The sequence below is a fragment of the Phragmites australis genome, chromosome 13 (assembly GCF_958298935.1).
Source record: "Phragmites australis chromosome 13, lpPhrAust1.1, whole genome shotgun sequence".
Taxonomy (NCBI): Eukaryota; Viridiplantae; Streptophyta; class Magnoliopsida; order Poales; family Poaceae; genus Phragmites; species Phragmites australis.
The window spans coordinates 19,920,474-19,931,476 of record NC_084933.1 but is presented as its reverse complement, the minus strand read 5'-3'; the positions used below and the strand labels follow the sequence as shown (position 1 = coordinate 19,931,476).

General features: G+C 43.5%; 1 protein-coding gene across 3 annotated transcripts; it reads right to left on the bottom strand.

Annotated features, from left to right (window-relative positions):
• LOC133889748 (ras-related protein Rab-2-B-like) lies at nt 1-2,358 on the bottom strand. 3 transcript variants are annotated; one of them, XM_062330212.1, is made up of 7 exons: nt 2,259-2,358; nt 2,070-2,179; nt 1,780-1,919; nt 1,351-1,433; nt 1,041-1,245; nt 892-960; nt 1-391 (listed from the first exon to the last, which is right to left on the bottom strand). In XM_062330212.1, the coding sequence occupies exons 2-7, from the start codon at nt 2,113-2,115 to the stop codon at nt 302-304; spliced, it is 633 nt and encodes a 210-aa protein (XP_062186196.1). In that variant the 5' UTR covers nt 2,116-2,179; nt 2,259-2,358; the 3' UTR covers nt 1-301. The 3 variants fall into 3 exon arrangements, with proteins under 3 accessions (XP_062186196.1, XP_062186195.1, XP_062186194.1); XM_062330211.1 differs by having other exon boundaries at nt 2,070-2,241; nt 2,322-2,358; XM_062330210.1 differs by lacking the exon at nt 2,259-2,358 and having other exon boundaries at nt 2,070-2,252.
• Nucleotides 2,359-11,003: the final 8,645 nt, after the last annotated feature.

The window sequence follows — 11,003 nt, the reverse complement described above, 5'->3', positions numbered from 1 at the left end:
TTAACAGCATCAGAACAAGCCACACATCGTGTTATTTTTATTTACACATGCAAACGGACAGAATTCGTGGATGCTAAATGACTCGAAACAGGAAGAGTCTAGTATATTACAGAGAGCGGACAGTTTATGAACACCTGCCATAAATCAACTGAATCTTGTAAGTCGTTCAGGGAATGAGGGAACAGAATCCATTGGTGCGTGAAATAACAAAGCACCTTGGAGCAACTACTTTCCACTCAGCAACATGAAGATAATGCAGTGGGTATGTGACACACGACAGACGTTTTTGTACATAATCGAATTAGCTGCAGCAGCCACCACCTTGAGAAGATGAGGCGCCGGCACCTACAGATTGGCCAGGGACTGCGTATCCAACTTTGATTCCATAAGACTGCAAAGTTAAACAAATGTGTTATCAGATTATGCTTGGGGGGATAGAAACACAATACGGCAATGTAAGCAAGCACAAGTGTACTAAAAAGCAGGAAAATATTCCAGTTTGGGCACTCTGTCCGTCAGTATTATCCTTTCCATGTTTGGCATGCTATTCTCAGTGCAAGGTTTCAGTATATAAAGGTTCTCAGCGAAAGAGATGGGCTTTCTACAAGATGCCAAGATGGAGAGGTACAGAGAGAAGGATCTATGCACATCTGAAGGCAAGTATCCATATATAGGAGTGGAACAAGGTTTTAGGATCACACAAAAGTCTTGTATCAAAATAGGGGTGATTCTGCTTTTTCTCAGGGAAGGCTTTTGAGCTGCAATACATGGGTTAAGAATGTACTGAAGTTGTGTAAATGATGCTCAAAGTAACATCAAAGGAGCTCACTAATTTTATTTTATTTTTCAAAGTAAGCGGAGCAAAGAAATGGTTTGAGATTCAAAAGTTACCTCATTAGATACATCAAAGACACCATCTTGGATTTTCTTGTATATAGATCCAGCAGTCTTGACAAATGCCTGCATTTCAAAACTCAGATGGATGAGCAATTTGGAAATATTCTAAACTGCACATAGACACACCACGAATCAAGCATCACCTCCTCAACGTTCTGTGCGGTTTTTGCAGATGCCTCCATGAAGATTAGACCATGTTCCTTTGCGAACTGCTCGCCTTCCTCATAGCTCACTGCACGTCTGTGAGACAGATCACATTTGTTCCCAACCAACATTATCGTCATGTTAGCATTGGCATGTTGCCTCGCATCTTCCAGCCAGCTCGCAAGATGATTGAAAGTCTCCCTCCTGAAGTCGGTTTAACAAGGATTTGAATGCTGCCATCAGCACGATTCCAGAAACCATCCACATAAAAAGACTACTGAAGCACCTTTGAATTTGTCGGGGAAATACCTGGAGATATCATAAACCAAAAGAGCGCCAGCAGCACCTCTGTAGTATGATCTGGTTATAGATCTGAATGACTCTTGGCCTGCCTGTAATGTTAGAAGATAACCACATCAGATCAGATGAATGATGCATGTGACCACGTGGGTATTCCATATTAACTTTTAGCACAAGAGGGGGACCAAGCATAGAACTAAATCAACAAACGGTCCAATGGTTCCGATGCAACGCTAAAAATTCGCTAATTATCATTCTGAATTCCAAACTCCAAAAAAATTGTATGCTACAGCAATTGGCACATCCAAAATTCCAGTTTCCAACCGGACTTGAGTAGCTTAAGTTCTATAAGTAATCAAGCAAGCAATTCTAACTAGGATCGTCCTAACTGGTGGCACAGGGAAGACGGAAAGTCGCGGAGGGAGGGAGGATACCGACCGTGTCCCAAATCTGGAGCTTGATGGGCTTGTGGTCGATGGTGATCATCCTGGCGCCGAACTCTACGCCGATGGTGAGGTCGTGGACGGGCTGGAAGCGCTTGTCGGTGAACTGCAGCAGCAGGCACGACTTGCCGACACCTGCGCGTCACCGGCAGCCAAGGCGAGCAAAGCAAAGCCGTCAGTACAATTTACAAGCAGGCGACCGGGCGGCCGGGCGGATAGAATGCATCTCCCAGCAGCAGCGCGGATCCAATCACGGAACGGGAAGGGATCGGCGGGGGGAGGGACCTGTGTCGCCGATGATGATGTACTTGAAGAGGTAGGCGTACGACATCTCGTCTTCCTCCGGGAACGCAGAACGCGTGCGAGGGAGGAGGAGAGGGGTTGCGCTTGCGGGGCGGAGACGGGAGAGGGTTCCTTAGCAAGAGGGGAGGAGGAAGCTGCTGGGCGGAGGAGGAGAGGGGTTGCGCTTGCGGGGCGGAGACGGGAGAGGGTTCCTTAGCGAGAGGGGAGGAGGAAGCTGCTGGGCGGAGGAGGAGACGTGACTACGTGAAGGAAGCAACAGGCGGACAGCTAAGACTGTCCCCAACAATATTTCCTTCATTTTCCGATTACCTTCCCCATTTTCATTTTCTTTATTTCCTCTCATCTCCAACAGCTTCCCTTCGAGGGGAATCGCGAAGGAAAGGAGAGAGAAACCCGTGCTGAAGGAAATGACCCTGGGAATCCCTCGCGACAGGAACCGTGAAGGAAATCCGTTGGAGCACTGAAGGGAACGAAAATCCCGTCGTGAAGGGATTTTGACCCCTGAAGGGAATCCATTAGACACAGTCTAACTTGGGGGCGGTTCGTTCGGAATCGGCGGTGGCGTGCGGATCATTTGGATCGTTACGGGGAGGGGACGGGGCCGGAGAAAAACTGCCGTGCCGTCTTGTGCCATGTCGTCTCCCGTTTCAAATGTTCGCACAACGGGTGACGGGGATTATGATTTATTTAATTGTTTTGGATTACCGGATTATGTTATACTTTGAACACGGCATCAGAACAATTTTCCACGGCCAATAACGTTTCCATATATGCATTTTTTTAGTTAAAACTCAAATAGAGTCACACAAATTTGTGTCATTCTATGTTGGAAAAAGTTCATCTAAACCCTGAAGTTTCATGGTGCGCCCACATGACCCACTAAGGAAATAAAAAGTCTATCCAGCATGTCGATGTTATAAAACCGAATCAATACATGTAATACATCAGTCAATTAGTGTTTCTGTTTTTGATATATGTGGTCTAAGTATTCTGGTGTGATGGATTTAATACTCCATCGTCCGTTTAGAAATAGTAGGTGTATTTTTTTAGAAAAAATAAACTTTGTGTACTTTAACTAATATTTAATTAAATTATAAGAATATATAGTGTATAAAAATTATACAACTAGGTTTACAATTTAAAATGATTTCATATTATATAGGTTTTGTAGCTATAAATGATATATTTTATGAGAAAACTTTAATCAAAATCTAATTTTGAATAACAAGCCTAAAAATACTATTTCTAAATAGAGGAAATACTATTTTGATAGTTTAAATAGGTTGACGCTAACTTATAAACATTCGTGCTCTAGTATAGAATCTTCGGGTTAACTATTTTACACGAAGGGATGACAAAAATATAATAGAGGTGCTATACGTATACACGACCCTGCCTCATAGATGAAATGGGTTGTAAGTGAATTTTAGAACGACCATGCCTCATAGATGAGATGGATTATAAGTGAATTTTAGAAACGGGTGTTACAATACAAACCATATGTGATTTTAAAAATGGTTTCTCTATCGTGACTGCTTATGTGGTTATCACGTGGTAATGAAAAAAATAAACAGTGAGGAGGTTGTTTTTTACCTATCATTTTCTTCTCGTATTCCATTTTTCACTTCCTTTATATAATAGGCACTGCGATGTGGCGATGACATTGCTGCCACTTTTTTTATTTATTTTTAAACAGTGGGAGCTATTTTATGTTAATGATTAGGGGACAAATAGAAAGTAGAAGAAAAGGTTAATGAAAAAAGTATACTTTCCACTATTTTAAATATAAATAGATAATTATCAGCCTATGGTGTTCACGTCAGCTGCCATGGTGGCAAAACCACCGTATAAGGTTGATTGAACTGGTTTTGCCAGGTGATAAGTTGAATATATTTTTTTTCCTTGAGGACCTACGTTAGACATTTTCCTACATAGACAAGGGAATGAATAAGAAGGGAGAAAAGCTAGCTACTAACTAGTGATCAGTCTATAACACTCTTCAAAATACATGCAGACTTTAATACACCCTATTACATTTGGACCCTAATTAAATTTGAAAGTATATTATAGCTAATCCATTTAAGGGATAGTCTATTGTATTATCAATGTGACATGGACAGCTATTGTAGCTAGTAATTAATTATATTATTGGAGATGTTGTCAAGGTATCATGGGCATATTTGGTTGCTACCCCTCATCATCATGAGGAAAAAGAGTGTCTGCTCAGGCACAATTCTGCTTGCCTACTCAGGCATAGTGTGGAAGTAGTTGTTTGGTTAAAAAAGGGCATGAGCAGGCTAACGGCGGGAGAGAGGAGAGGGACGTGTGGAGCCGTAGGTCAGTTAGTAAAGACTCTATGGAGGAGCCGCCGGCCCGAGCTTGAACCCCGAAAAAAAAAACCTCCAGAGAAGGCTGGGTAAAAAAAAACCCTTTTTAAAATAAAAAAAGAGAGACGTGTGGGCTCACACGCTCGATTTTAGACACCTAAGTCTGATAGGCATGTTTAGGCTCAGGCAAATCTAGCTCGGGTCAACCATCAAACATGCCCTATGTGACCGCACAATCAAATTTGAGAGGTTTGATAGGCTTTTTCCTTATACTTTTTATATTTTGTGCTCCTCGAAGAAAAAAAAAACCGAATCTCAAAACATATCTGACGGACACGCATTTGAGAGATGGAAAAAAGTCACTCACCACCTAATTAAGGCCTTTTGAGTTTTTTTTTCCGAGTGGAGGCCCTGGAACTTGGAACAACATTCGTTTTCTTCCCGAGCAAAAAAAAGAAAAAGAAAAAAAAAGCACAGCTCAAAAAAAAAAAAGCAGGAACCAGCCTTCCTACCTAACTGGGCTAGCCGGCTGAAGGCCTATCACTCTCTCCTTTTCATCCTTAGAACAGCCCATACAAAAATGGGCCAGCCAAGCTATGCTGGCTTTCTACTCGGTGGAGAGAAATTTAACGAGCTGCCAGGGCCACCATAATCTTGCAGGCCGGAAACCATGACACGGCGTGAACTAGCTAGCCACGACGAGCCCAGGATTACATGATCATTCTGCGATGGAGTTTTCTCCAGAGAACACATATCCGCTTGGTATGTTTGCCCACGAGCGGATCCAATATAATTCTTCGACAGTGATCTTACGTACCACGCAGCACGAGCTGGCTACCTGGCTAGCACACGCGTGAATATGTCTGCAGTGGGCACGACCGCAGCAGCTCCCGCACTGTGATGTGCATCACATCGTTCCTGTTGACCGGGCCCTGCGATACCTCCCTCGTCGCGAGGAGAACCACCAATCGATTCGATCGCGCCGCGCAGACAGCAAAGTGACGCATTGAAGCGCCGGGGTCGTCTCGGTGTTTAAAACTTTATTATACTAGTTTTTAGATAAATTATTAGTAAGTACAAATTTTACAACAAATGATAATATAATTATACAACAAATAAATGATGAAATAAATTCACCAAATTAGTAATATATAAAGTGCTCCGTAGAGGCTCGCGAGCATACAATATCGATAAGGTACGGTTGTAAGCTTAATTTTTGAGAAAATACCAAGTAAACAGATGCAAAGATTTTTTTATAAGGAGGGTTTGTGAAAAAATATATCATCGTTATTAAATGAAGGAGGGATTCAGCTATGGTTGAAGATCACTAGAGCTCAAGTTTTAACGTTATCGGACAATCCATACATAGCAACCCACTGCATAATATCAAACCTATTTTCAAAAACAGGCGCACCTATGATAGTTGTTGTGGCCAAATCGTAGTTCGTCCATGACCGTAGACACGGCTATTCGAATAGTTTTACCTCTGCAGAATGGTACACTTTACCCCAAAGCTGAGTCTGACAAGATACCACTGTTGAGTGTGACTCAATAAAATAATTACACACCTTAGCATCTATGGGAGCTAATAAGAGGTTCCTAACCTTCAAATTAGGCCTCCAACCAGGTCGACAAGCTTGTATATGCTTACACCCGCTCCTTGGGCCCCGTTGCACTTCTACCTCCGGATGACTAGTAGACTAACTAGCAGTTAGACTAAGTCCTGGCGCACATACGGTCAGGTGGTTGTACTACGAAAATTATACTATAAAGACTAGTTAAGATGTCACACCAACTCAATCCTTAATCGAGCTAAAACAAACGTCCCCATGATAAACTTGCCACATAGGAAACACTAAAAACCCCATAAGCATTCCTGACTGGAATTCTACTCTCCCCCAATTCTAACAGATTTGCTTACTTTTGTTAAACTCCCATAAATTATTCAATCCTGATAACTCACACAACACCAAAGCATCGTGTTTCATATATTTTGCAAAATTAATTATAATTAAGCATTAAATAATAGTAAAATACAGGATCCTAAGCATACTTAGTAACAAGTTGTTCGTCTTTGTGTAATTAAAATTAATGAGAAGAATATCATAGAGTTACCAAGGTTATATTCGAATAAAAAATAATCAGGTTGGCTAATCTAAAATAAGACATAACTAGATCAATAATTCAAATTATACTGATAAGTAATACTTCATACAATTATTTGATGAAAAATGACTGCTACGGGTTATAGTGATAAAACTTAGGTTCAATACGATCAATGAGGGAAACAAATTGAAACTTGTCTCCGCTGAAATCTCGAGAGGGTCCTATTCGAAATCCTATGGTCCATGCTCCTCCTTCTCCTCAAACTCTCCGGTCTCTAAAGCGGGATACACAAACAACACAAATAAATACACACAAAACACAACTAAACTTCAAAAATTATAAAAATGATGATAATGAATAGAATTTGAATTTAGATGAATATCGGTGAAAGAATCATTGAAATCGGTGTTAAAACAGAGAAGATATAGGCTTCGAAAGTTGGCTGGAAAATAAATTCAGAAAACAGAAAAGGGGAGAATATTCTCTTACAAAAGATTTCTAGAATTTATAAATATTTTTGGAAAATAGAAAAAATCCGAGAGGCTGACCGGTGGGGCCAATCAACAGTAAAGTTGACTTGATTAACATGGTTACTAGGCTGTAGGCTAGGTTCATGGACCTATGCACCATATGTGCTCTAGTCAACAAGGTTACTAGGTTGTAGGCTAGGTTCATGGACTACGTTGACATGGCAGCTAACTGGGTTAAAGGGGCGGGGTCGGTGGCGAGGTGGTGTCGACGTGGCGACCAACCCGGACGTGCACGTGGCTCTAGGACATCCGTGGCAGGGGCTTACCGGAGAGCTCGCCGCCACCGGCTCCTGGCCTCTGATTGGAGCGAAAGCCGGTCCAGGAGGACCAACATGGCACGATGAAGCCACTGGCGGGCATTTCAATGGTGGGCAGCTGGTAGAACAGTGCCATTAGCTTGCTGGAGTTGGGAATGACGGCGGCCGATATAGGAAAACGCGGAGAGGCAGTTTGGGCAGGATGTTAGGGTGTCGGGAGTGAGCCCAGGGCGGTGGGGAGGTTGGCTCTGTGCTTAGTTCGACCGGGGGAGTACCACTGGGGGTCGGTGATGGGGACGGAGCCCGATGGCCATGGCGATTTGGTGAAAGTTTAGGAGAGAGAGGGAGAGGCTAGGTAGAGGGGCGAGGAGGTGGAGGGTGGTCGGGTGAAGCTCTCTGCGGGGCACAATTGGCCGGCGGTGGCTCCAGGGAACAGATCGACGACATGTGCCATCATCGACGGCGAGGAAGGAAGAGAGAAAGGAGAGGGGGCAAAGAATGCCTTGGTGATCTCAACGAGTGGTGGTGAGGTGCGGAGGAGTGAGTGGCCGGCTTTTGTAAGCGGTCGGGGAGTGACAGTGCTGATGGTGGGGACCAACGATGGAGCTCCACGTGCGGTACGGCGTGACGACTTATCAACGGCAACCTAATGCAACGATGTAGCGGCTTTGGATGCGCGCATGCTTGCACTGGCGAAGCTTTCAGATGCTGTCATCGTGCACGATGGTAGAGGAAGAGGAGTGGCGAGATGGCAGTATGGACGATGACTTTGTTGTTGGTACGGGGCAGAGGTTAGGCGGGTGACGTTGTCGCGGCTCTACGGCGGGGTCCAACGGTTGGTGAGCTCAGGCGCGTGCGTGCGAGCAGCGGGAGCAAGAGGTAGAAGAAAGGGGGAAAGGCGACAAACCGACTGGGCCAGTGGGCCAGAAGGGCGAGCTGGGCCGCGGTGGAAAAGGGAGAGAAAAGGAGAAAGTGGGCCGCAGAGAGGTGTTGGATCAGATTGAGCCAAAGAAAGGGTAGGGAAAGGAAAAAGGTATGAAATTTGGTTTTTTATTTTAAATTTTGCTGGGATTTTTGGGATGTTAGTCGCACGCGCACAGTCAGTTACGTGTACGCCGGCACAGCACCGCGCGCCGCTGCAACAGTGGATCAGGGGCAGCTAGCAGCGCGCGCATGAATCACGAGACGACGCATCGGCGCCTGCGTGCCTCTGGCCTAGCCGCTTCTCGGCTAGCCAAGCTTTCACAGCAAAGCCGTGGCCGTCGGCGACGCGCGCAGTGCGTGCGCGGCTCGAGGCTGGTGCGCGCGCCGCGGCCCGCTGGTGGGGTTCAACCACCGAGCACGCGCGCGGCTGAGAGCCCCAGCCTACCTCCAACTAGCTCGGTCAAAAGCGCGCCGCGCAATTAACTAAGCTACTCGCCGGCCGGTCACGCACCATCGATCGTTCGACCGGTCGCTGGCTAGGTCTTGGCAAACAAGCTAGCTAGCCATCATTACGAAGCTAATCGACCGATCGGTTGCGACTAAAAGTATAAAGGTTAGTTTCTGCCCGTGATCATGCGTTGCGATTAGTCAATGCTCACATGACCGAAAGCTAGTGCGGGGGCTGGGAGAGATCATGGCGTTTCGCGGCGCCGTTTATGGTCACCGGCCCGCAGGTTGCCATGGCATGGATTCAGTGTACGTGCGCTGCTTTGTTTTGGGGTCCGTACGGGACTGATCCAATCGGACGCCACCATTGCATGTGTGTGCTCATGCTTATGACTCGTGAGTTTGGAGTGCATGTAGCAGCCAGTAACTGGGAAAAAACAAGAACTGCTTTCAGGGAAACCATCGGATAGAGGGGACACTTGTGAAGGACCATGGATGCATGCATGCATGCAGAGTAGGCCAACACTAGCGGCCGGCCACCTAGAGGAGTAGACCTGCATGCGGAGGGCCCTTGCATTGATGCAGGGGTTCCACATGTCACATTGTGCTTGGTTGAATCTTGGAAATAAGGACTGATTGCATGCAACTAAAAACGCGGATGGTGTTTTTATGTTTCAACTTTCTCACAAAAACATAGTGAGCAGCAAATACAAATACATAACTTAGGATACAAACTATACAGGGATCGAAGCACTCCTCCAATGAGTAGTGAGGTTGCAAATGAGTTTAAGAAAGAAATGAGTGTGCATGTTTTCAAGAGAAAGTGTAGAGCTAACTAGCATTGTTCAATTATTCTGCACACATATTTCCCTATCACAGCAAAACCTTGACATATTTTAATAAGCTTATCCTCCGTCTATCTCAAAATAGACGGCATTTTATTTTTTCTATAATGTTCAAAATACATGACGTTCTACAATTTTAAAGTAACTTTAATCTAAATTTTTAAATCTTACCCCTCTATTAAGTAACTTCATTCACAATACCAGTCTTATTTTCCACGCAATAAATGTTATTCCCTCCGGTCATAAATATATATCATTTTAGATAATACACGGTCTTCAATGCATAACTTTGACCACTATTTCTACTAAAATATATTTATAAAATTCATTGAATTTGTGATATTATGAAAGTATTTTTTAGATAAATCTACACATATGATTTTTAAGTTTTACAAACTAAATATTTTTAAAACTGTTGTTAGTCAAAGTTTTAAAAGTTTGATCAAACATTTTCTAAAACGACATCCAATTATGAGTATAGCCAAGATCCAAAGGAATATGATTCCCACATGCACTCAGAAAAACAAACACAGCAATGACAGAACATATAGTAGAGTAAACAAATCCCACATCAAATCACTAACGACCAACCATTAGTTAAACACGAACTCATCGAATAGAACTCCGCCACGTCACCTTGCTTACCTCGATTAATTAGCAGCTGCAGCTTTCTCGCCAGATGATTAAACGCGATCTGTGGACTGCATTAGCTAGCATCAGAAGCAAAGATGACCATATGATTTCAATGTACGTAGTTGCAGTAAAAGTGGTACTCCATTGATTGCAAATATAGGTCATTTGAGTCTCTCAACTATTTTATAAATATAAGAACTTCTATGTACTTTTTTACACTTCTTGCTTTTATTTAATAAATATAACCACCTCACAAATAAATAATTTATGTTTTTTAATACAGAATAAATAAATAGCAATAATATCATTTAATCTATTTTTTAATTTTTATACACAAATTTAAAACAACTTATATTTGTAATCGGAAGATGGAGTAGTTTGCTGGCGGTTGTTGCATTGGTAGCCGATGGATGATGGCCAGTGCAGGACATGCATGATTTTGTTCTTTTTGTCAAATTGGCATGGCTTTTGGGTTTGAAAGGCAACGTAGTTGCACGTACCACACAATATTCCATTAGCAAGTAGGGGGATTACAAGATGGCATCTTTGATCGAGCCATCATATATCCATACATTGTTTTCGGTGGTCCTTGACGGCCTTCTTTTGCAGCCTGATCGATCATAGAAAAGCAAGGTCCTCTTTGGAAAAGAGCTAAAGCTTCATAATAAGTGACCATCAGTTTATTTGCGTTACAAATCTTTTTGACGAACCACTTGCGTTACAATTCAGATGTTGCATATCATGGCTGGTGACATGTCCAACTCGATCTACTTGCAGCGGGTGGCATTTGCTTGAATCGCCTTTCACCATGCAAGCAAGCATCCATGTGCACTCTCGAGAAAGGTTA

Excerpts from the sequence above, each read along its gene's own strand:
- LOC133889748 (XM_062330212.1), bottom strand. The coding sequence starts at position 2,115 with ATGTCGTACGCCTACCTCTTCAAGTACATCATCATCGGCGACACAG. Across the intron at positions 961-1,040 it reads CCGCACAGAACGTTGAGGAG|GCATTTGTCAAGACTGCTGG; the intron begins GTGATGCTTGAT and ends TTTGAAATGCAG. Across the intron at positions 392-891 it reads TCTTTGATGTATCTAATGAG|TCTTATGGAATCAAAGTTGG; the intron begins GTAACTTTTGAA and ends TTAACTTTGCAG.